This window comes from Drosophila virilis, chromosome 5, assembly GCF_030788295.1.
Source record: "Drosophila virilis strain 15010-1051.87 chromosome 5, Dvir_AGI_RSII-ME, whole genome shotgun sequence".
NCBI lineage: Eukaryota > Metazoa > Arthropoda > Insecta > Diptera > Drosophilidae > Drosophila > Drosophila virilis.
Window position 1 is genome coordinate 6,158,373 of NC_091547.1, and position 24,993 is coordinate 6,183,365.

General features: G+C 41.3%; 4 protein-coding genes across 19 annotated transcripts; 3 read left to right on the forward strand and 1 right to left on the reverse strand.

The window, feature by feature from the left end:
* Positions 1-221: 221 nt before the first annotated feature.
* LOC6625078 (tumor protein D52) lies at positions 222-4,997 on the forward strand. 9 transcript variants are annotated; one of them, XM_015173532.3, is made up of 6 exons: positions 222-381; positions 2,640-2,764; positions 2,833-2,993; positions 3,135-3,194; positions 3,395-3,599; positions 3,931-4,700. In XM_015173532.3, the coding sequence occupies exons 1-6, from the start codon at positions 372-374 to the stop codon at positions 4,036-4,038; spliced, it is 669 nt and encodes a 222-aa protein (XP_015029018.1). In that variant the 5' UTR covers positions 222-371; the 3' UTR covers positions 4,039-4,700. The 9 variants fall into 9 exon arrangements, with proteins under 9 accessions (XP_015029018.1, XP_032291955.1, XP_015029020.1 ...); XM_015173538.3 differs by having other exon boundaries at positions 223-381; positions 3,395-3,557; XM_032436061.2 differs by lacking the exons at positions 222-381; positions 3,931-4,700 and adding exons at positions 1,301-2,028; positions 4,724-4,997.
* A 300-nt stretch (positions 4,998-5,297) lies between these two features.
* Positions 5,298-9,187, forward strand: PIG-O (phosphatidylinositol glycan anchor biosynthesis class O). Its single transcript, XM_002050946.4, has 6 exons — positions 5,298-5,444; positions 5,511-6,160; positions 6,220-6,406; positions 6,483-8,094; positions 8,162-8,628; positions 8,696-9,187. The coding sequence occupies exons 1-6, from the start codon at positions 5,298-5,300 to the stop codon at positions 8,888-8,890; spliced, it is 3,258 nt and encodes a 1,085-aa protein (XP_002050982.1). The 3' UTR covers positions 8,891-9,187.
* A 68-nt stretch (positions 9,188-9,255) lies between these two features.
* Positions 9,256-19,641, reverse strand: Ttd14 (TRPL translocation defect 14). 8 transcript variants are annotated; one of them, XM_015174695.3, is made up of 12 exons: positions 19,305-19,641; positions 18,739-19,201; positions 17,670-17,737; positions 17,207-17,244; positions 16,585-16,622; positions 15,388-15,519; positions 11,561-11,689; positions 11,361-11,497; positions 11,247-11,267; positions 10,620-10,833; positions 10,234-10,564; positions 9,256-10,168 (listed from the first exon to the last, which is right to left on the reverse strand). In XM_015174695.3, the coding sequence occupies exons 2-12, from the start codon at positions 19,040-19,042 to the stop codon at positions 9,901-9,903; spliced, it is 1,680 nt and encodes a 559-aa protein (XP_015030181.1). In that variant the 5' UTR covers positions 19,043-19,201; positions 19,305-19,641; the 3' UTR covers positions 9,256-9,900. The 8 variants fall into 8 exon arrangements, with proteins under 8 accessions (XP_015030181.1, XP_015030182.1, XP_070066350.1 ...); XM_015174696.3 differs by having other exon boundaries at positions 9,256-9,658; positions 9,984-10,168; positions 18,739-19,641; XM_070210249.1 differs by having other exon boundaries at positions 18,739-19,641.
* A 602-nt stretch (positions 19,642-20,243) lies between these two features.
* On the forward strand, positions 20,244-24,269 carry slim (scruin like at the midline). Its single transcript, XM_002050944.4, has 3 exons — positions 20,244-21,550; positions 23,153-23,704; positions 23,775-24,269. Exons 1-3 carry the CDS (start codon positions 20,744-20,746, stop codon positions 24,204-24,206), a joined length of 1,791 nt encoding a protein of 596 aa, XP_002050980.1. The 5' UTR covers positions 20,244-20,743; the 3' UTR covers positions 24,207-24,269.
* The last annotated feature ends 724 nt before the right edge of the window (positions 24,270-24,993 follow it).

Here is a 24,993-nt window from a genome sequence, read left to right on the forward strand (position 1 = left end):
GCTGAAAAGCAAACCTTTTTTTCACTTATTGCATTATTTTCCAAAAACAGGCTATTCAGATACGAAAATAATGTATTTTATTTCTTTTGAAATACAAACAACAAATTATTTTGAAATTAAAAACTTTTCTTCACGTATTTTGAATGCGCGCTGCTCCGACTGCACTATTCAAAAGTTGGCAACGCCGCCCAGTTGTGCCTATCGATAAGCTGGCTGCCATCACTATTTATCAGAAAGCACAGCTACTTTTTCCGTGCTTCTTCTTTCGCAAAAATTCTTGTTAAAAACAAAAAATAAATAGTTTAATCAGTGGTGCAATTAAATTGAACTCAAAGCCGAAACATTAAGGAGATCACAACACTAGCCCAGCCATGGAGGATCGTAAGTGTGCGCTAATCGTATATAATGCAGTTTTCACAAGCGGACTCCGCGTATTTGCCGCATGCAATTGGGTAAAAGTGGTCGCGTGTTCGCTGTGATCCCTGGTCCGCTTATTGGAAGCACTTTTGTCAAGAGACGCGGTGCGCTAATTAGAAGGTAGTTTTGTCCACGAATAGGTATTTCAAATAAGGTGGGAGTACGGTTAGTCTGTCTGTCGAATTGTAGCCTCTTCCAAATTAAGATGAGTCATGTCATGAAAGTCAGCTTGCGCCCTGTCCCTCTGCCGCTGCAATGCATTGAACTCGTGGGAGTTTATTCCACATTTGCCACAAATACGTTTTGCGTGCCATAAACATTTGAATATTTAATTCAGATCGCAAAATCTGACGACGTGGCAAGCATTTTGTGAATGTACTGCGTTGTTCTTTGTGTACATTCAGTGTTGCAACAATAACAACTACAGAAAATATGCGTAGCAACGCCTCCCATTTGCGCTCAGTTTATATTTAATGAAATATACACAAATTTACTGTGGCAAATCAAATTTTAATTACATTTTGTGGCTTGTTTATGTGTTCGACGTCAATTGAGCGCAAATCATGTTCTTTCAATTGACAGCAGGCAACACACACACACGCACAGCTTGAGCCCATCCTCCTTCCACTTGTTGATCATGCAATTCTTTAACTCTGCTAACTTGGCACAAGAAAACAAGCTTAAAGAAAAGGGGATGAGAGAGAGAGTCGAAGAAGACAATGCTCTGCTGGGCTGCACATTCTGTAAAGTTGTGCTCTCTGTCTGGGCGCTCTGGCGTTGCCAACTTGTTGAGTTACAGTTACTTCAGCGAGCAGAGCGCTGCGCAGCTTACCAATTGGAAGTTGAGCTCAGTTTAAGTTTGGCTGTGGCAGTGCGCGGTAGCATAAGAGACAAGCGCGTTTCTTTCTTGACTGGGAAAAAGAAAACGCTTTTCAACATGAATCTGTAGAAATAATGGGCAAAAACAAAAGAAGCGAAACATCTATAAAAGCCAGAAAAAACAGAAAACATATCTGGTCGAAGCGCTCGCTTTGAAATGTGAGAAGGTTCCACATGCGCCGCCACGTTCCAATTAGAAAGTGCTCGCTGTTGTTGCTGCTGCTGCTGCTGCTGCGGAACATGAGATAAACCACAGCGAGAGAGAGAGAGAGAGAGAGAGCGAGAGATTGGGCAGCATGAGCAGCGAATCTGAGCCTGTTAGCTTGGAGTTCATCGAGGATTCTTATCTGCCGCGCATCGATGACATCACCACAACGCCATCGCTCGACGAGCTGGAAATAGCTCCAGAGAGCGAAGCTGACTTCTACGATGAGACGGAGCATTATCTGCGTAATCTGACACTCGATGACATCTTCTATGATGTTGATTCGGATTATGCTAATACCCTAGAGCTGCAGGCGGTCGAAACGGAGTTCATTGCGGCCAAGCTGTCCAATCAGACGCCGTCGCAATCGATGGCAAAACGTTTTCGATTGAAATTCTTTACCAAGAGAACAATGCGAGATGTTAAGGTCACGTTTATAGATTTCTCGAAACCCTATCTGGCCAAAATATCAAATAGTGATAATTATAAAAGATTTCTGACCATTGGTCAGGCTGGTGGTGCTAAAGGTAAACATTTGCGTAGAGTAGGGGAGGCGGGCAGGGGCAACTCCAATTGGAATTGGGTAACATAACATAACGGGGCAATTGTATTTCGAAATATCCGAGCAAGTAATATTTGTAGTACAGTGAAAGCTCGCTTGAACGGGCAATCTACGGGTTGCAAAAAAACGTTTATATATGTACTTAGTTTTTTTTTTTGTTTTTTGGCGAACTCAAAATTGGGAACACGACTTAATATAATTGCTTCGTGACTAATCAGCTTTTCTTAATTCTCTCTATTTCCCCCCTTATTTTTATTGCTTACGCTATGCGCCGAACGAACAGTTTGTGAGTATTATTTGTGCTGGATACAATTTGAAATGTGAACAAAATTCTTAAGTCTTTATATACATTTTATACGAAACAAACCAAACGAAATTCGATATGCTCAGCGCATGAAAAAGTCTTTGAGGAAGTTGTCTTCCAAGGAGGTACATAAAATCAAACAAAAGCAACAAAACACGAAAAAAAATAATTTAAAAGTCGCGCCAGTTCTTTAGTTTTTCCAATTAGTAAAACAATTAAATCCATCCCTATATATGTATATAGAACTGTCTAACATTATGGTTTGTGCACAGATAACAGCGCCCACCTGTCGGAGCCCGCTTCTCCAGCAGCATCTGTGGCATCTGCAGAGATTGCCGCCGAGTTCGCAGCACTCACCGTTGAGGAGAAGGAACAGCGACGCGCCGAATGGAGCCAGGCAAGTGCCCAACACATTTTAATTGTAATTCCCTAATAAAAAAAAATACTCTCGTTTTTTATTCGCAGGAGCTGGCACGCGTTGAGGAAGAGATCAATACGTTGCGCACGGTGCTGGCCTCCAAGACGCGCCATGCTTCCGATTTGAAGCGCAAGCTGGGCATTACCGTCTGGAAGGAGCTAACCGACGATGTCAATCAGGGCGTCAAGAATCTAAAAGAGAGCCACGTGTAAGTTGCCACTGCAGGAGCTGTACTCCGGTCCAGCTGGTCGTCAGACCATTAACTGTTCAATCAATCGAATCAATCTGGCTTTATTTGTTTTTGTTATGCGTTTTTTTAAATTTAAAAAATTTGTTCATATTTATTTAGTTACCAATCGATGGAACAAAGCGTGGGCAGCATATCTAAAGCCGTGCACGAGGCACCACTGTAAGTAATCGTGTCCAGGATTGTGTTCCGCTGGCAAACTAACCCAATCAGCAGCTGTTCCATGTTTCTCTTAACACAAACTTTTGCTTCTGTGTGTCAATAACCAAATGCATTGTTGTCTATATTCTATGCGTCTCGCTCGTGACATATATCTGTCGTAAAATTGTGCTAATTTATTTTCGATCTGCTGTTTTTTTCAGTTTCCAACGCACTGAGTCGGTGCTGAAGACAACTGGAGAGAAAACGGCTTCAGTTTTTGGCAGCATTACGAGCGGCATTACGTCGAAATTTTCACAAATGAAAAACTCTGAATCGATGCGTTCTATTGAAGCTTCGGTTGGCTCTGCCTATGAGAACGTTAAAGTAAGCTATGAACAGAACAATTTTTTGTGCCAATCTCATGCGGTAACTACTATTTTATTATATATATATATATATATCTCTTCTATACTCTCTTATGCCTATGCTCATTGAACTCACATCTCGACAATTATCAAGTACAACAGAAAAACAAATACAACACTATCTCCCCTTCACACTCTTCACACTGCATCTGCCACCATTTAGGCACACTTTAAACGGGGCTTACACTCGTCTAGTCACTTCTACTTAATACTTAATATACTTTATTCAATAATCGCATGTAGTTTGCTAAAAAAAAAAAAAAAAATGAGTTCAAAGTATTTGTATTGTCCTGCTACAAAACTGTTCGGTTCTCTATTCTATTCTATTGTAGACGAAGGTGACATCCCGTTCGGGTTCGGTTTCCAGTTTCCCAGACGATCTAGATGAGAATAATTCACCATCGGGACTGAATTCACCCACAGACTCTCTAACAAAATAAATGCACGCGTAAAATAATCAAAATCAAAACAAAAACAAAAAACAACATAATTACACCTTTACACACACACACACACACACACACACATACATAAATAACACACAATTAACAATTGCGTTTAAATATGAACATAAACACTAACACCAAGTATGGAATTTATTTATAAAATATATGTGTGTTATTATTATTATAACTATTATACTATTTAATGTATGTGTATCTTAACTTTAACAAATTTTGTTGGTAGCATACGTACATATATTTACATGTGTGTGTGTATGTGTGTACGTGTTGCGCTATTTCAATAATTGTTTTGGTTTAAAAATCAAAGAAAACAAAAACATGTTAATTTACCAGAGTTCTTTATGCAAAAATCTAAGTGTATGTTTAATGTTTAAAGAGAAAACCATACAAAAAGAAAATCAAGAATATGTAAACCATTTAGCAATTGATAACATATTTTCGCTAACTTTGTTAACACACACACACACACACACACACACACACACACACACACACACACACACACACACACACACACACACACACACACACACATGTGAGAAAGATAAACAGATAATCATTGTGCGAATTTCATTCCTAACTTCTCTGCCGCTTAGCTTCACTATAAAAAAAAATATATGTATAATATATATTTTTTATATTTTCATTTATTTTTCTGTAGGCTTTGGGTCGTGTAGCTAAATGGCGTAACTGACAAATATATTCCAAATTAATTTAAAACTATTTAAACAATGAAAGAAACAAATTGAGCTTGCAAGCTAAATAAATAAATACATTCGTTATATTAAGACGAAAAGCAGCACCAAGAATATTGTAAAAAATTGAAAGCACACACACACACATTATTGATTCGTTGCAACTACACTTGATTTAAGATTTGCTATATGTGTATGGGATCTTTGAATAAATACGAAAACTATGTGCCCCAACTTAAATGTTAGAGTTAACGTTTTAAAAATCCCGCCATGTTTTCTTGCGACAGTCTGGCAGCTCTGTGCGCTGACCAGGGCTGCAATAAACTAGAAACAGCTGCTAAGCAGAACAGCTGGCAACGCTCGGCAGTACAATTTTTATAAGTGACCGACAGAAAAGCCGTAAATGAAAAAATGACAAACTCTAAATGAAATTAAGTAAGCATCGTGATGCAGAACACTTGACAAGACAATTGGTGACTCCAGAGTGAAAGTGCAATTAAGTTTTAATAGTATTTAATTAGTGTAAGTGCGGGCGCAGACATGAACTACACATACTTGTTTGTGCTCGTTTGGCTGGCCTATTTGATATGCAGCGGTGTCCTGTTGTTCTCTCGAGGATTTCTGCTCGCGCGCGTCTCCAAAACGGAGACAAGCACCTGCCGGCGTCTGTCCACAAGTCCAAATGATGTAAGTGACGTGTTCAGTTTTGGGGAAAATTGGGAATTCAGTTTTCTTCTTCTTTCTGCTAACTAGGAGTATCTGCTGACACCGGAGGTGGTGCAGGAGATTTTCAAGGATGTGAACGCCTCATCGTCATCCAATCTATGTCTTCCACAAAAGTCTAAAGTCATTATGCTCGTCATCGATGCATTGAAATATGAATTTGGAGTATTTAAAGAGAACACCACCGAACCGTTGCCTTATGAAAATAAACTAAGTGTGTTGCATCAGCTGCTGCAACAGACTCCGGAGCAGGCGCGTCTGATGCGCTTTAAAGCGGATCCGCCGACGACCACGTTGCAGCGCCTGAAGGGCCTAACCACCGGCAGTTTGCCCACATTTATCGACATTGGCTCCAACTTTGCCTCGCCGGAGATCAACGAGGACAATGTCATAGATCAAATTGTGAAAAGCGAATTGCCCTTGGTATTTCTGGGGGATAGCACATGGACGGATTTATATCCGCGACGCTTTAAGCGCGCCTACTCATATCCCAGCTTCGATATATTCGATTTGGACAGCGTTGACAATCAAATAATGCAGCATTTGCCCAAGGAGCTGGCCAGCACGGATTGGCAGGTGCTCATAGCGCATTTTCTGGGCGTGGATCACTGCGGTCACAAGCACGGACCCATACACGAGGAAATGGCGCGCAAATTGAGCGAAATGAATGATATCATAAGGTAACTATAAATTAGCACAGGATTCATATGTATTTAACAATATTGATTTAATCTTTTAGCTCAGTAGTTGCTGCCATGGACAATGAGACCACGCTGCTGATAATGGGCGATCATGGCATGACGGCTAGTGGGGATCATGGTGGCGACACTGATGACGAAACGAATGCCCTATTGTTTGCCTACTCCAAGCAGCACAAATTCTTTACCAGCAACGATTCGGGCTCCGATAGCGAATTGCTGCAGCAGGTAAAATAGATAAGACAACGTCTTTTTATCTCTAGCACACACACGTCATGGCGATTAAAAAACTACTGTATTGCAGATTGATCTGGTTCCCACACTGTCGGCCATACTCGGCGTGCCCATACCCTACTCAAATTTGGGTTTAATCAATTTCAATATTGTGCCCGCTGTGGCTGTGCCGCATCTGAGTAAATTCCAAACATTGCTGCTGCACGCCTGGCAAAATGCCCATCAAATCTATCGGTATTTCTTCAACTATGCCTTGGAGAACAAGCGCACCTTTAATGTGGAGCAAATGGACACACTGGAAACGGAATTCATACTGTTGACGCACCGTGTGCAAACAATTTACAATGAGGCGGCCTTCAAGTCGTTTGTGCGCGATCTAAACATTAATTTACGTGATATACTCAACGTCTGTCGCGAGATCTGGGTCAAGTTTGAGCCCGCACAAATGTCGCACGGTCTGCTGTTCACCTTTCTGCCCATCTTCTTCGCCTTTCTGCTCATCAACAACTCAAATGCCAGCGATTATGCCAAGATTTTCAAGCCCAAAGAGGTGTCTTACACATTTCTAATGAACATTGCTGCCGGCGTCTTTGGCTATCGCTACTACAAGAACTTCTCGTTCAAGACGGAGGAACATGGCGTTATATTCTTCACCAGTTTGCTGAGCACCGTGCTGCTGGCCTTCTATACGCTGCGCCACTGGAACAGCATTGCTAACAATTGGGCGAATGTCAAACGTTTTGGCCACATGCCCACACGACTGCTGCTCTTTGCCACCATGGCTGTGTTTTTCTCCAATAGCTTTGTCATCCAGGAGGCCAAGATTTTATCCTATCTGCTGGTTGCAGTCATTCTGCTGCTTGTCTATGAGCTGCTGCAGCTGAGCGCGCGTCTGGACTTCAGGAACAAGTTTAAGTGGTCGCAGTTTTTACGCTCTACCGCGTTGCGTTTGATTTTGGCCAGCCTGTTGGCCATTTGCTGTATACGCTTCGCATCCACCCTGTTTCGCTGCCGCGAGGAGCAAGGCAATTGCGCTGATTTTGCGAGTGCCAGCACGCCCGGTTTCTCCGTGAAAAGGCCAGCCATGGGCAAGACCTATGTGCTGGCCGTTGTCATAATTGTTTTGTACACCACACTGACCCGTTTGTATTTGCGGTCCTGTGGCAATTTAACCGGCAATTCGCCCAACGTGCTATTAGCACGCTACGGTCCGACTGTGGCCTCGATTTGCGCCGGCGGTCACATACTGCTCGCGAATAGCGCCATCAAGAATATACAGCGCACTCATATTGATGCCATGGCTCTGGTCATTTATGGTCTGTTGCTGTTGCAAATTGTTGTTGTCTCGTGGGCGCCACTGATGACGTTTGTGCTGCCGCCCAGGAATCCAAATACCATCAGCGTCAATGGGCGTGACAGCATTGTGCCGGAAATCTTTCGCAAAATGAAGCGCATGTATGAAGGAGATGACGATGCGGAGCGTCGCTATGAGATACCCGTCGTCTATGGCCTGGCCACTGTCTACTCATCGATCATCATTTCGTTTGGCGTCTTTCTGGCCATGCTCATGATTGTGCTGCTCGAGCCCCGAGCGAGCATTGGTCTCATTGTCTGCGTGGTCGTCGGCGCCATTATATTGAGCGTGCATGGCATTCTGCGCTACCGCACGGCCAGCAGTTTTGGTGAGTTCTTGCCTTGATTAATTATAATTAGTCGTTTTCAATTAATGTTCGATTTGTTGCCTTGCAGAGAGCTGCGTGCAGCCCACATTTAGCGCTGTGGTTGGCTGGTTTTTGCTGGCGCATTTTTGTTTCTTCGCCACATCGCATCAGACGACGCTCTCGCAGATCGACTGGCGCGCCGCCTTTGTGGGCCGCTCCAGCGCTTTGGGACAGTCGCATCTCATTTCTGGGACGCTTGTCATTTTGAATACCTTTTGTGGGCCCATCTTTTTCTACTGCATGTATGCGCTGCTCAGCACGGAGACCTTTTCGCTGTTCGCCCTGTTTCCGAATCTCATCAAGAGCAGCAGCAGTACCAGCAGCAACGGTCGCAGTAAAGCGGATGCAGCTGCTGCGGCACTGTCCGATATCGCCACCGATGCGGTGGGCTTTGATATGTCACGCGGCGAGCTAGCGTTGTATGAGTATGAGGATGTATTTCTGGGCGCCGGTTTCAAGTTGGCCACACAATTCTTTATGCTGCAGGGCCTCAAGGTGGGTGCCAAGAATTGCAAGTCGCATTTTTTGCATTTAGATGTTTGATAACTTCATGCAATTGCAGATCTTTTGCGCGATGCTCGCCTGCACCATACACTGCCGACATCTGATGGTTTGGAAAATCTTTGCGCCGCGTTTCATTTACGAGGCGCTGGCCACATTTGTGGGCCTGCCCTCGCTTATTGTGGGCTATCTGCTGCTGTTGCGCATCAACCGTGCTGTCGATGGACTTATCAAGCGCATCAACAAGGATAAATAGTTTGTGGAACCAACAACCGATATTAATTAGCTGCATATTTGCTCTAGTCCCGCGGCCCTGCAACTCAAAAGTGTGTATTTCAAATTTTTATATTATGCCCAATATTTATTTAGCATTTACTAAATTATAGACTAGAAAAGAGGTATAGAAAAAAACATATTTTTGAGCGGACTTCACTTAGCTGGTTTATTTTCGCCTTACTACAAAAAAACTTCTTGTTTTTTGTTTAGTTGATTTTTTATTACATTAGCTAAAGATACATTTAAATTTAGACACAGAATATACAACTAAAAAGAATATGAATTTCTCGAATATTATCGAGCTTTTTAACATATATGACCGAAAATCAGCAAAAAAAAATTAAGTACAATCGGGCGTCATATATATATGTAATTAATTATTTAATTTGCTGTAAAATTAAACTAGACATCAGCTACACAATAGTAACATCTCAGTTAAAGTACACAAATGTGGGTGCAAACCAAAAAATACAATTATAATAATGATTATTGAATAGAATTGTGGCCAACGAGTTAGCAGTATTCAACTTTGTTGGACACAACTAATTTCAATTACACATTTAGTTTTTATATGCTGTACATGTGCCAAACGAGAGTTAATTGTATTAAGTTAGCCAGGTCAAATGTTGAGGCTGTGTGCGGGTGTGTGTGTGTGTGTGTGTGTGTGTAAGAGAGAGATTCTACATTAACATCTAATGCCCATTGAGCACCGATGGGGTATGGGTTACTCCGCGTGTGGCTCCCTTAGCTACAAATTAAAAGAAAAGTACAAAGATCAGGCCAAAATCAAAAGCCAAGTTAATGAAGAAGGATTTGGGGATAGGAGGAAAATTCGCAAATTCGACATGCGTTAAAAGCGTTTGGAAAATGTAGGTAGCATATGTACAGCAATTTAGAAAGCAACTATTGGACTACACAATCTTTGGCTTTGATGGCGCCAGCACCAGGGTATGATGATGTTGATGCATGCGGTTGACGGGAGAAGCTGCCTTAGTCGCTGTTCTCATCATACGGATGATAATGCCTCTCTGGCGGAGGAGGCGGCGGCGGCGGTAGTGTCTGCTTCTGCTTACCATGGCTTGTCGGACGGCAGTACTTCTCGCTGGTACTCCAGTCCTCCTTAAGTGACAGATTGAACATTGAATAGTCCGGATCACCGGTAACCTCCTTAACAATGTTCAAAAACTTGGGCATGCAGTTTTTCAGCGCATCGCCCGTTAGCGAGGAGTAGGTCTCCAAAAGCACCAATCCCTTGCAGCTGCAAATAGAGAAATGCGCATGATTCAACTGCAGGCAGCGATTGGCTATCTACTGAAAACCTACCGTGGATGACCCGGCTCCTTATAGATGTCCAGTTGGAAATATTGATTGTTAATCAGAAAGCAACGACGCGTCTTATAGATGGTATAGTGCGCATCATCACATTGAGCTAGTAGGTTGATATAGTCGCGATGTGTTAGCTGTGTCTTCACCTCGATGCGGTTCTGGCCATGTATATTGGGACGCCGCTGGGTGTATATGTAGCTCCAGTGATTCTTCTGACCGCGCTTGCGAAGACGCGCCTGTACCTTGGGGAAGGTGGACTGCAGATAATGATGTTCCACATCAAAATCTTGGAAGGGTGGAAATTCGCTTTCAGGCGGCAGCGAGGCAACTAAAAATCGGAATATAAGTCGTTGATCAAGCAAATTAAGCAGTCGAGAACTTACCCAAATATTTGAGTTTCCTTGAGGTGGCCTGCAAACGATCGCCAATATCGATGCCCAGTTTTTGGCACACGGATTCAATCATGCGATTCATTTTGGTCTCAAAATCGGTGGAGTTATCAATAACATCAAAATAGGGATGTCCCACCCAGGCAGCGGCCGATTTGTAGTCCAGCTCACGGGCGAGCTCAACGCCCTCAGAGCGGCAGGCGTGGTCCTGCAATAAGAACAAGAGATTAGGCGTGCGTGTGAAATATTAGGCAAATCTCAATTAATACCTCAGTTAAATACAACAACGAGCGATAATATCAAAGGCTAAAGAAGTGCCCCAAAGAAACTAAGCTTTAAAAAAGCACCTGAAAGCTTTAAGAGCTATTAATTGCATCAAGTGAATTAAGTTAAAGCTTAAGAAAAGCTTTATTAGTTTTAATTTCTCCTCAGTTTTTAAACAATAGCTACATGAACACTTAAAGCTAAAGCCTATTAAAGCCAGATAAAAGGAAGCTTAAAAAGCACCTGAAAGCTCTATGAGTTATTAGATATTTCCACTTAAAGCTTAAGTCCTTTAAAGTTAGCCCACAACTAAAAAGCTTTCGAGCAGCTTTAAGCATATTGCATTTGATCGAGTACCTGATAAATGCGCTTTCTTTTCTTTGTTTTTATTTTTTTTTTTATATACACGAAAGGTTGCCCAAAGTTAAAAGAGGGTAATTGGAATCAATAGAGCGCAAATGCAAGACTCACCTCTGTCGAGTAGAAATCCTCGGCACCATTTGCGGCCGATACCAAGTGTAGAATTTGATTGTAGCGATTGTCGCGCATCTCCACGGGATTCCATTTGTTGGCCGCCATCATTTTCTCCCACTTGTCCTTCGATATATCTGGAAGAAAGCAAAGCTCAGTTTTTTTGTTTATGTCTGAGAGGGCAAGAGTTATGCACTTACATGCGCTGGCATCCATGACGCCGCGATCGCAGATGATGAGGACGTTGCGGGTGTTCGAGTTGCCCAGCTCGAAATATGTGTTCTCGATTTGCACCATTGTGCGTATCAGATTTTCCTGAAACTTATAAGCTACAAAACACCATTGGGAGATTATTCAAGTGGGCTTTATTCAAAATACAATTAGAGAAATATAATTGTTATTTGCATATATATCAAATTAAGAAAATACAATTGCAAGCAAATTCTTTGGAGGAAATATGACACAGGATTTGTATGCCACGGGTAGACTTCATCTACATATATATGTATGTATGGAGTAAGGAGTGGGGACTAGGGACTAGGAAGTAGGGAGGCTAACGAATCAAGTAATATGAGTTGTGACGATGGCCTGCAACCAATTGAGCGGCAATTGAATGAATTCGACGAGCAATAAATAACAAAATGCTCAACTGTGTAGATGATAACGATTATATATGTATATACTATATATTCAAATATATTATGAACAGACTAATTGAGTGTGCATAATCAACGTATGTGTGTCAAACAAAAAAAAAACACACACACACACCAACACACCCAAAGTTCAATCCCCTCGCCCTGAAAAAACAAATACTGACTCACATTCGCCCAATGCCAAACCGCACACAAAGCCTTGCAGCTGTTTCTAAACAACTGGACCGCGCTGTGTGTTTGTGTGTGTGTGTGTGTGTGTTCGGGTTATGCGATCATCGTGCGATTATTCATATGTTGTACAATATTCATAAATACTACTAAGTATTTGCAATAGCCTATTATCGTTATAATCAATTCCATCCAACAGCTGTTCAAATAATCAGGGAATTTCTCTATAGAGCTACGCCTTAGAGTTTTTCTGTGGGTATTTCGCGTATTTGCGAGTTTTGTTTTTTTTTCTCCCTTAATAAGAATATATAGTTCAATTTGCAGTTGAAATCTCGAAATGCATTAAATGTGGCGGAAACAAAGTGAATTCGTCATCCGAAAAAATTGCAAATATTACAGTCGGGCACAATCACAAACTTGACCTTGAACAAAAAAAAAAAAAAATAATAACAATAGAGTACAGTAAATTACGTTAAATGAACGCAGATACACACACATACACGCACACACATCTACATCTTGCGGCATTTCATACCCTTTGCGTGGGTGGGTACAACAATTCTCCCACAAGCTGTGTAACACATGCGGAAGAAAAGATTATTTATAAATGTTGTTGATCAGGATGAGGCACTAAATCAACAATATAACTATAATAGAAAAATAACCCTTTTTATCGCACAACATTTCTATAGATAAGATCAGAATACTATATTGATTTTACGACAGGCTATTATATCATCGGTAAACCGATAATTTATTTTTATTTGTTGTCTCATACATTTTCCTTTAGTGATAAAGAAAAATCACCAAAGTGCTTATAAACGAGACAGCAACCCTCAGCCTATGGCCAGGGGGCGGTACGCGTGTCTGTTTTTTTGCACACACCCCTGCCCCGTGCGCCAACCAACCCCTCACCCTCACCCTCACCCGTCACCCACCTATGCTGACACTTGTTGCGGTCTCGTGTGCATTGACAATGAGAGAACTTGTTGTTGCATTGAACTTGAACTTAGAGCGCATCACGCAACGAAACGAATGGAATTGATCGATTAGACAGCGCATAAAAACTGGAATGGGGAAAACGGAATGAATAGCCGGAATAGTGGAATTCGAATGTGGGTGGTCTGTTGGGCGATTCGTACGTCAATTGTGTGCAAGTGAGTTTTCGTTGTCTGCCTTTCGTTTGTATATGGTTTGTTTTGGCTAATTCAATTAGCAGGCGGTGATATAAGCAACTGATGCAAAGGCCAAATACAGATGGTAATACTCATATACTTAGATACACACACATCCATATACATATGGGCATGTTTCTGGGAATATCTATTTAATTTGTAATATTGCGCCGCACAAATATGGTAAAAGTCTATTCTAAGTTTCTGGGTGAAAACAAGTTCTTGGCGCTACATAAATAATTACATATATAATTAGTTGGTTACATTTGCATAAACTTGAAGAGCGAATGCAAATTTCATGGTTAACGCAAAGAAAATTGAAAACAGAACAAGAACAAAACAACATGATGAACAAATTCATTAGGCTATCAACTTGAATGAAATCAATAAAAATGGCACAACAAAACAATAGGAAACAACAATGAGACACTTTCTGCCCGGCAATAACTAGAAGTATCTGAATCTGTAGCTGGTTTTCTTCTATAACGCAGTCGGATTTTAATCAATGTGATTAAATGGTTTGATTAACGCCAAACTGCGAAGAGTAATGCGCACTTTCTGGCCATTATATGGCGGATATGGATAGATTGACAGACTGACAAATTGACAGAGATGAAACGCTGCATGAGTGGGACACAGATACAAATAGATGCGAGATGGTTTTTTGGTTTTTGGCACGTGACGCTGCCAGCGCGAGGTATACAAAATTCCATTAGGGCAGACAGACATGTACGTAAAAAATATATGTACGTAAAAGTAAGTTCGCTTTTGGCAAATGAAAATTGCTGCGCCACTGGGAAATCGGTCAGGTGGCCAGTATATATCATATATTAGACGAAATCAATAGCCGCTGGCTATTGGCTCTATAATTCTATTTTGGCATTTAACTATTCGCAATTAGAGTTAATCAATTGTGCTTTCAAATGCAATAATTATTTGTTTGATAAAAGTGCGCAGTGTACTTGGATCTATATAGACATTTTACAGCTCTGACGCTGTTAATAATTTATATAACAGCTGACTGTTAACTGTTAGCCAATTAACAGCATGTACAGCTGTTAGTAAAAGCGCGTAGCTATTAAGCTAAATATTTACGGTTTATGGATAAAACAACTTGAAATTTAAGTCATATATATATTAGATATAGAATTCCAGTTCTTGTTGTTTTGGCTATAAAAACCATATAGTATATAGAGCTTCCTTAATCATAGGCACGTGCTAGTCAGCAGCTAAAACTGGCCAATGTGACTTAGTCGATATACATACAAATACTATACTATATGTGCATACAAATCCGTCGACTAGATGTGCGGCTAAATATAAATGGCCTATTTTAATTCGCACATACGTTAGACATTTTCACAGACTCTGTAAAATGTGTCTAATGCGAGAAAAGCAACAGATATATTGCATATATATTTATATAGATGGCGATATAAATGATATTAGAGATCAGACTAGAGTTTTGTTAGTGGACAAAGCACGAAGCTGGATATAAAAACAACAATAAACATTAAAAAATAAAAAAAAAAAAAACGCAAAAGCTAAAGAAACAAAAAACTCTTTCAGACATATACACAAGCATACGATATGTACACATAGAGCTGATGAGAATGTTTACATAAGCGCAATTTGTTAGGAGATAAACTAGAAAATAAACAAATAAAAAGAGGAGGCAAAAAATGTCAACTCATCGGCTTGAGGCAGACGACAGGCGACGGTTGACAAATGCAAACAAGAAGAGATCACGCAGGTGATACGCAACAGGTGATATGAAGGATATAAAGACAACGATCTGTTTAAGATTGTGCCGTTGCCTAGCACACACACACACACACACACACACACACACACACACACACACACACACACACACACACACACACACACACACACACACACACACACACACACACACACACACACACACACGCACACGCACAGATATATATATATATAGAGAGAGAGAGTATATGGAAGTTGGCAATCAATTTGGTTCGCTGTCTGCACGTGGGCACAAACACTCACCTTCGCTGCCATTCGGCTTGGATGCAGCCTGGGCCAGGCAACGTGGACAGGATGCGGTCAGATCGATGATACTGTGCTCCGGTGCGGCAAATGGCAGATCTTTGTAAACGAAGGTGCTTGGCGTGGGCGGGTCTGTGTGTGGGCGGGTTTCAGTTTTGGTTTTTGGTTGGTTTTATCAACGTCGCAATAACAATAATAACAATAATAATATCAAAAACTGAATACAATCAAGATACAAGTGAAGACCACTTTACGTATGCCATATCAATTTAGACTCGTGACCGACCAACTGCAGAATTTTGTTGGCTTATATTTTTATTTATAAGTACCATATAAGACGGATGGAAATGTACTTTTTTACGTATTCTTTGTTTCTGTGGCCCCCGTTGCTATAAAAAGAGGCGCATTACGGGTCTAAGTACACAATTGACAAATTAGTTTTGGAAATTGTCAAATGGAAATTGAGTCGAGTCACGCAATTCTTGAGTCAGCGTCCCTACTAAGGATAATGGCATTTTAAAGGTTTATTGACTGGGTTGAAAAACGCGCAAGCGAATTACATAAATGAACCTTCATTGAAGACCTGACATTCAAATAAAGGGAGGCGAGACACGCCCACTAAAGCGTTTATATACATAGAGCCAAGGCACGTACAGTATGCGAGCATCCATAGACTATATACTATCTGGCAGCCGAGATAGTCATTGTAGCTATTCAAAATACGCAGACAACAGTTTGCCTCTTTGTGGGCGGGCGCAGGGTGTACACATAATCACAGATATCTATATATATGTATATATATAGAGCTTATGTATACACGGCATAGAGTATGTAAATGCTCTCGCAAGTAAATATTTTGTTTTATTTTCGTACGAGAAAATGCCACGACGAACTTGACAGTGCGCAGATTGAAGATTGAAATACCCCTAGAAAATACTAGACATTGGCAATGATGGGGTCTCATTATGAAATAACAAAAATCCCTATCAGTAGACCCGACCAAAAAAAAAAAAACAACTTGACTAACAAAAAACTAAAAAACCTACAACTACTAAAAAACTAAATTGAATGAAGGATTGTCTCCTCATGTTGGGGATGTTTTTTGTGGGAAAATGCTTGCAAAAGTAAATTTTCTTTTCTTCTCGCAATCTCTCTGCCTCGTTTCTTCTACATCTATTTAAGCAGTTCAGAACTTACCCTCATCCTCGGTCAGATCGGAGAACTTGACGCCGCCGCTACAATTTTTTTTTATTTTATTTTTTTGAGAGGGAGAGATAGAAGAGGTATAGAAATGTAAATTAAAACAAACGCTCTTTAAATGCCTTTTAAGAGGCACTACGCACAAGCTACATTTAAATTATTTGCTTGGATTTATTAAAAGATAAGTTTAAAAAAGTTTTATTTTTTTTTTTTTTTGTAAGTCTTTGACGTATTATGTGAGAGAAAAATGTGAACTGTACAGATATGCACAGATATATATATTATATAGTATATTATGCAAGGCAAATTGTTAAAGAACGCAATCAAACTGAAATCGTTTTCTTGAATGCCGCACAAACAAATAGGCACAAAACATTGTTTGCAGCAAACGTAGCGAGCCAAAGATAAGGGCATAGCTCAGACAGGCCACAGCCACGGGCATAAATATATGTCCAGGTACGAAATAGTGCGTGCTGAATGCCTGCCTGGGTGTGTTCCCCCCCACTTTGGCTGGCTGTGTTCTTTTATTTGACTTTATCTTTTCTTTATTTCTTTTTAATTTTTTTTTTTTTGTATTTTTGTTTCGTTTGTGTTGATTGATGTGTTTTAAGGCATTTACCTGAGTAGTACAGTGGCCGTTTCAGGCACGCGGAATACCTGAAAATATTTAACATGCTCATTGCTTTGTTTCGAGTTGCGATTTGTTTTTGGGATAATTTTGTTGTGGTTTTTTTTTTTCATTTTCATTTTTATTTTTGATTTTTGTTTGTTTTTTTGCGATGGCTACAGCATTATTGATTGAGTGGAAGTGCGTGCCACGTAGCAGCAAAAACAGCATGACAACAAAACACATGGATCTATATACAGATACAAACTATATATACCATCTGACAGTACTTACAACTGTCACAGGCCGCCCAGGATAACAACAAACAGCTAAGAACATATATATATATATGTATATATGTGTGTCAGCTGTTGAATGTCGAAGCCTTAGAGCCTAACAACCAAGCCCAGCTCAAAGTTGCCCCAAAATGGCACCCAAATAAATCAATTACTTAATGCTATCATCTGACACTCACCTTCCAGCCCAGATTCTCAAAGAAGGTGCACAGGCGACTCTGGCCAGTTGTCTTGCCGCCGCAGGGACCTGTAAAATGCAAAAATTCAAATTATTTTCATTCGTTTCGGTTATTAGGAGCTGTTATTAGGGACATGCCCCCGACTGTGCCCAGGCGCTCAGACATTTGCTGCAACTGACGTTTGTGCAGCGATGAGGAAATGAAATGCTCTAAATTGATTTGAATTAACCGAGTTTATGTGTCGCTATCGATTGCTTGCCAGTTGAACAACTTGACATGCTTCAAGTGCAAACAATATATCTGCTAAAATTATCTTTCAATATTGGAAATACTGAAGTAGTGTTTAGCAACGCTAAGAGCGAAGTTCCAGTATTGTTAACATTAACATTAACATTAACATGAACAGGGTTAAGCTTATGAAAATGTTGCTTTGCGGTTTATCTTGCGGATAATGTATCTTCTATAGCATAGATTAATTGATCACATTTGTATTTTTGGTAAATAGCAGAATTTAGCTTCGGCGCCATTTTTATCAGTATCAATGAGCTAGTTGTTCTAATCAGGTCGTTCGTCGTGTGATTAGAAAAAAGGAAATAGAGTATGATAACATGGGCGAGGCCAAATTTATATGTCTATAAAAATAAGTAACATCCATATGTATGTTAGTATGTATAATCAGAACTATAATTAATTGATTGCTGGCCACGCGCTACTTTTAATAACTATTGCTGGAGGCAAGATTTTCGTTTGTCTTACTTTTGGCGCGCTTTTGTGACGTAAATACCGGTAAGGCGAACAGAAGTTAGAACTAGTTTATTAACCGGACGATTTGACAAAAAAGCATTTGATTAACATATCAAAAAGTAAAACCGCTAATTGAAATTATGCTGCGCAGGCGAAACGAAACTATTCCAACGCGAAATGAGGAGGAAACGGGCGCCTTTTTTCAGGGTCCTGGCGACCTTGACATGCTTTGAGAGCATACACACATCGTAAACAAATAGATACAGAAGAAAAGAGACAAAAAAAATAGGAAGGCTTTTTTGGGATTTAACGACGTAGAACTTACCGCCAGTGAGTACAATTTTATAGACCCGAACTTCCTTGATGGGCTCGGAGCTCTTTAGCTTCAGGCTGGCATTCATGGCATCTGGTTTTGCCAAGGCAGACCTTTTGCTATCCACTTGATGCTGATGCTGTTGCTGTTGCTGCTGTACTGCAGCAGTTTTCTTTTTTTTGGGTAAATTTTGATTTGAATCTGAATTTGAGTTCGTGCTCGCCTGCAGTTTCGTCCCGACAATCAGCACCGACTGTTGCCCGTTGCTGGTCGGTACCAGGGCAGGTGCCATTAGTTGGTCGGCTGTTGTTGCCATGGTTAAAGCGCAACAGCAACAGCTGTTCCCGAAGTCTCGAATATATGAATCCTTGCGCCTTGCACACTGTACTTTTCACTCTACGCTCTCTCCAATATGACGACGTAGTGCACGTGCGGCTTTTAGGTTATAACTGCTCGACTTGAGGCCTCTCGTTGACTGCAAAATCGTCGCAAATGATAAAACGTACACATTTTCAAAATATATGCGAAGCAGTTGCGATGTTTTTATTGCCAGCTTCTTTTGGGTATAGTTCTATTACCGCTGTTTCTCGATGACAGTGATAACTCCTTGAAATATTGTGCGCTAGTTAGTTTGATGGACACACATAATGGTTCTGAAACGCGCGCAGGAACACATTAAAGAACATTTATCGCCAATATTTCAACGGTTAATGCTACGAGATTTGACTTGGATTAAACACCAAACGGTGTCGTGGTCAACAGCAGTGGGATTGTTATATACCACATCCGAGTTTATAAATATCAAAGTTTATGAGTTTTATAATAGAACATCATCTTGCACGTTTTGAATTAAAAGCAAAACTGACGAGACCCACTTGCACAGTGCACACTTTATACATGACACTACGTAACTAAGTGAGTGAACCAACACGAGTTGTATCAAACAACCCTACTTCAATTTCAGGTGTTCTGTTAAATAACAGAATTTTGACTCTGTAATCTGCAACTGTAAGAAAATGTTTGCAATCGTTATCGTTCTTTTTGTTTTGCACACATATAAAACGATAAGTCCAATTAGCTTCCTTAACTATTTTTCAAATCGTTTTAAAAACGGCGGGCTATGATAAGTCTTAAGTCCGACAGGATACATAAAAGTGATTTTACGAGTGCATTTATTATCGATATTTATATTTGGCAAGAGATTTAATTGGCCTTATACAAAATAAATTAAAATATATAATAATTAAAATATATCTCATTTTATAATTCACTATTTAGTTACTCTTTGGGAAACTAGTAATAGAGGTAGAACGAACTTAGCTTAATCAAATATTTTATTTATTAAGTGCTCTTCCTAACAGTGTGCTACCAGATCATGCAGTACATAACATTGTGTCAACAGGCCATTTGGGATTCAGCGACAAGTTGGCAGCTCTTGGTATTTCTGTCAAATATTAGTATTTTTGTGGGCAAATTTAGAACGCAATCTCTTTTTTTTAATATTTCGCATTTTATTGTGTTATTTGAACTGCAGCTGGAATGATGTGTGTGTGCGGTGCTTAAGTGGAATCAAATGTGCAATAATAATATTAAAAACAAAAAGAAAACAATACGCTAAACTACAAACATTACAAAGCAGATTTGTATAAGACTATTACAAATATTTAGCTAAAGGTTGTTTCTGTGCTTAGTGCGTAAATTTTCCAACATTCACAATCCCATAGTACATACAAACATACATACATATACATAACGTAACATGTGTGAGCGCGAGTGAGAGCAAAACGTCAACATGACAGCAACAACAATAGCAACAGCAGAGTAAAAGAGAGAGCCCCCAGCCAGCTGTGCAGGTCGTCGTGGTCGATTTCTGTTTTTAGGCTCCCCCAATAAGGAACAAAATTTTTCAGTCAAAATTTTGTTATTTACATTGAGCTGCGGCTAAAACGGGTGTCACAGAATAAATATTATCAAAAAATTGTTCGTTATTGAATTGAAGGTTGTACTACGAATTGTTATGCACATATTCAATCTTTACAAACTCAAGTGCATCATTTTACACAAACTGCGTCACACTTGGACATTCGTTGTATTTGTCGCCAAGCTACTCGATAATTGGTATCGCAGAGCGATCAATCACCAAGAGCAGCTCCAACATAATAATAACAACAACAATAACAACGTAATGGAACAAGAAGTGCAAGATGAGGCGGCAGCAGCTCCAGAGGCTCCGGAGGCAATTGCCAATGCAATTATTGCGGACGAGCCAATGGATGCCAGCGATGTGGAGAACGAAGATGCTGATGATGAAATCGATATCGATGAAGACGACGGTGACGTCGATGACGATGACAACGATTTAAGTGATGAAGATGAATCCGATCCCGAACTGGAGGAAATGTATTCGGATAACGATTGGACAACATCTAACGATGAGAGCGAAATGTCCACAACCATATCGAATGTGGGCCTGGGACCCATAGAGCCACTCATACCACAAACAGCCCGACCCATGTACAGCTTCCAGCCAGCACGTCTGATCAAATGTCAGTTCAAGGACAAGCATTGCATTGGTGGCTTTCCACTTGGACGCAGTGGTCATCGCATTATTGCATCCAAATCGCATCTCTATTCGCTTGGTGGCTATAATCCGCGCAGTGCGTTGACTGCCGCCAGACGCGGCAGATGTCTGCTCTTCCAGGAGCTCTGGAGCTACAATTTCGCCACAAATCATTGGTCGCTGGAGCTAAACGCAGACAATGCCAGCAATATGCCCACAGAGCTGGCCTCCAACGCGCTTGCCATTCACAATGATGTGCTGATTGTGAGTATTGAATATGAATATTTGTCAAGAAGAAGAATGCTTCAGTTGCGGCTGCCCGACTAGCATATGCTCTGTACACCATTTTACATATGTATGTATATATATGTGCATGTGCAAAGCTGCAAATGACAGCCCGTGTACAGAGGGTAGAAATTGATGTGTGTGTGTGTGTATGTGTGCGTGCATTTGTAAAAATAACAACACAACTGTTGTACGCCCCCGCACATCGCCTCTCCTGCCTTGTCGCCCATTCTAAACCAGTTTGCCATAGCACACAGCAAACGGCAAAACATAATCGTAATCGTCATCGTTATCGTGCGACATAATTTGCATTCGTCGCATCGCTGGGCGCTGATCAACGTCAACGTCGACGTCAGCGTCGCCGTCAGCGTCAGCCTGGGCTCAATGCCACGCCCGACACACACAACAGTACACGTTGCTAGTCGCTGGCTGCGCTGCTCGCTTTTGCTTTTCCGCTCATGCTTTGTTTATGCATTCTAAACATTCGAGGCCCCCAAACTCAACGAAAAACAAATCATAAAAGCCAAACAGCTGCGCGCTGTCCGCAGCTTATGCTGCTATCTCTCTTGTGCGCATGCCCAGCGACGTCAGCTCATCCCTCTTGGAAACTACGCAGTTGTTGTTTATGCTGCTGCCGCATGCAACAACTTGTTTGCCAGGTTTTCCACATAACAGCACCACAACTTCCCCCCCTTTTCTTGAAAAGCCCAAAACATTGTCCCCACTCTATGAAGTTGTAGGCTAGCGCGCGCTTTTTCTTTGACGTTTTGCCTTTGTTTTCCTTTTTTTTTGTTTATGTTTTTGTGGCTATGGCGTCTGATTGTCTTCGGTGGCTTTTACTAGATTTACCGTATAAATTGGCTGGCATCCCCACACCATTCACCTGGGCTGCCGCAATTTAAGTGGCCCAAATTGAATATTTGCTGCGCAGAAACTCTGGTGAATTAGAAGCAGCCAATAAAAAAGAGAAGGTCTCAGCATGTGCTACATTGTATTTCACTTGCTGCCCAAAAGGAAAATGGAAAATATAGAGCGCAAAAAATCTACATAGATGAATACATTTCCAAGTTCACGAAACTTTGAAGTCACAGTTTGAGTATCATTGCTCCAAGAGTCACAGTCTTAGAAGCACTAATCCCTTTATTCCCTGATAAAAATGGGCTTCAAATTAGATATTTGAAAAATGAGCCTTTTTCTTGTAGCCTATCCAGAAATCAAGTGGTAGCCCTTGCTGAAGACTTTTCAACTTATGCTGGCTGCACAGTACAATTACTTTTAATTAGAAAGTTAATCAGAAAACATGAGCAGACCCGCTTTCCACCGATATCTAAGCATGCCCTGATACACATACACACACACACACACACACAGCCGGGCACGCGAGAGCATAAAGATACATTCATATAGTACACAATGCATACACATGTTGCCGCTTATCGCAGACTCTTCGCTGAGCTGCTGATAAGGAGGGGGCATCGTTGGCTTCTTTGTTGAATGCGCATCTCCTAATTGAATGCAGCAGCAGACGCCCATCCGCTCATGAGTATGGGATAAATAAAATAATTTCTCTTCTGCTTGCAGTCGCATGGCGGCACTGGCTATCCCTTTGGAGAGTCGTGCTCGAATGATTGCTACGTGTACCGCACAAGCGAAGGCAATGCCGGCGTGGAGCGTTTAAAGGTTAGTGGGGATTTGCCGACAGCTCAGTACGGACCGGGCATTGTCATACACAAGCATTATTTGTACACTATTGGCGGCACGACGGGATTCGATTATTCATGCGATGTGTATCGCTTGGATTTGCGCACCAAGGTCTGGGAGAACGTATACATATGTCGGCCGGAGATGCGTGACGATCCGGAGGGGCGCTATCGGCACGAGGTCGTCTACGATGGCAAACACATCTTTGTGCTCGGCGGCGGCACCTCAAACTCAGTGTACGATCTGCAGCGCATACCGGCCTACAATTTGGACGCAAATAGCTGGGATTATTTTGATACGCTGCCGGATCGCAAGAGTGGGGCCTGGAGCCAGAACGACAAGGGCTATCCGAGACCGCGCAAATGCTTCTCCTGTGTGCAGCATCAGTCCTCCAACGGCGACATCGAAGCTTTTATTACCGGGGGACTACAAGTGAGTCGCAGAAGCAATTAAGTGCACCTCCTTTCAAGCAACGCTAATTTTGGTGTATCTCTTCCCTTAGGGTGATTTCTCGACGTACTTCTCAGACATCTGGAAGCTGAACTTGCGCACCAAGCAGTGGTCCATCATACAGACGGCCAGCCTGCCACGTCCCTTGTACTTCCACTCGGCGGCACATTCGGACAATGGCTGCATGTATATCTTTGGCGGCATTGAGTACAACGATAAGGAGACATTGAAGCGCCGCAATGATCTCTACAAGATGTGGATGACCATACCAAAGCTAAGCGAAATATGCTGGGATGCTATCACCTATTACAATGATAATCTCGATCTGTACGATCGCCAGACTCTGCTCAGTGCCGGTATACCCAAGAGCTTTACAGATCGTCTGCCCCCGCAGAGACCGGACGTCGTGAATGGGGACCCGAGCGCAGCTATAGTGACATCATTGTACTCGATTGCGAAACGCGCCCGATCCCAAATGCAATAATTGGCTAGGTTCAGCAGCTTTACATCCCAATCCCTGCCCAAAAATAAAGTTGTGAATTGAGAATGTGGCGTGAGTGATTGCCCCTGTGTTGTTGGAGCTATGTTCGTTTTCGTTTAAATTGAAAAACAAACCAAAAGGAACAAAAACAGGACATTATTTAGTTTTTTTGAGCGCGCGCTGTGATCGATTACGAAGGACATTTATATTTATACATGTGTGTATTTTAATATTTCGTAGACTCGAATTGAAAGGCGAACATGTTTAGCATGTAAATAAGACGTAATTTAGTTTAGATAGCGGAACAAGACAGAATGACAGGAGGCAATTAGTATGGAAACTCTAAACAATAACAAAAGAACAGTCAGCGCACAACCCACGAGTCCACAAACCTACACTCAAGTAAGACCCCTAGCTATAGCCATACGAATACTATAATACCAGTATATCCTTCCAAGTATTGCTGTATTACTCACATCCACGCACCCCCCACCCCCCGCCCCCTGCTGCATTTGCAGAATTTCAAGCACAGCCCCGACTAACCCCCGAAGGCTACACCAAACAATGTCATATAGAGGAAGTATGTGCCAGAGGCAGGCAGTTAGCGAGAACATTTCGTTTCGCTGGGGTTCTCGCCAATTGGCCAATATATAGAGATAAACGTACATACATACTTCCAATGTATTTTTTTTGTCAAAGTGTACATAATATATAGATATAGTAATATTTAATTATTAAACTAAGTTTTGCGTCTTTATTGCGGCATCTTCAGCCCAACATTAACACAAAG

What these genes read in the sequence shown, in the direction of transcription:
- LOC6625078 (XM_015173533.3), top strand. Translation starts at nt 1,593, where the DNA reads ATGAGCAGCGAATCTGAGCCTGTTAGCTTGGAGTTCATCGAGGATTCT. An exon ending in TCAGGCTGGTGGTGCTAAAG is followed by an intron (nt 2,029 to 2,639) that starts GTAAACATTTGC and finishes GTTTGTGCACAG; the next exon opens with ATAACAGCGCCCACCTGTCG. An exon ending in GACGCGCCGAATGGAGCCAG is followed by an intron (nt 2,765 to 2,832) that starts GCAAGTGCCCAA and finishes TTTTATTCGCAG; the next exon opens with GAGCTGGCACGCGTTGAGGA.
- PIG-O (XM_002050946.4), top strand. Translation starts at nt 5,298, where the DNA reads ATGAACTACACATACTTGTTTGTGCTCGTTTGGCTGGCCTATTTGATA. An exon ending in TGTCCACAAGTCCAAATGAT is followed by an intron (nt 5,445 to 5,510) that starts GTAAGTGACGTG and finishes TCTGCTAACTAG; the next exon opens with GAGTATCTGCTGACACCGGA. An exon ending in GAAATGAATGATATCATAAG is followed by an intron (nt 6,161 to 6,219) that starts GTAACTATAAAT and finishes TTAATCTTTTAG; the next exon opens with CTCAGTAGTTGCTGCCATGG.
- Ttd14 (XM_015174695.3), bottom strand. Translation starts at nt 19,042, where the DNA reads ATGGCAACAACAGCCGACCAACTAATGGCACCTGCCCTGGTACCGACC. An exon ending in AGGATTTCTACTCGACAGAG is followed by an intron (nt 11,268 to 11,360) that starts GTGAGTCTTGCA and finishes ATAAAAACAAAG; the next exon opens with AAAAGAAAGCGCATTTATCA. An exon ending in AAGGAAACTCAAATATTTGG is followed by an intron (nt 10,565 to 10,619) that starts GTAAGTTCTCGA and finishes TCCGATTTTTAG; the next exon opens with TTGCCTCGCTGCCGCCTGAA.
- slim (XM_002050944.4), top strand. Translation starts at nt 20,744, where the DNA reads ATGCACATATTCAATCTTTACAAACTCAAGTGCATCATTTTACACAAA. An exon ending in TTCACAATGATGTGCTGATT is followed by an intron (nt 21,551 to 23,152) that starts GTGAGTATTGAA and finishes TTCTGCTTGCAG; the next exon opens with TCGCATGGCGGCACTGGCTA. An exon ending in TTATTACCGGGGGACTACAA is followed by an intron (nt 23,705 to 23,774) that starts GTGAGTCGCAGA and finishes CTCTTCCCTTAG; the next exon opens with GGTGATTTCTCGACGTACTT.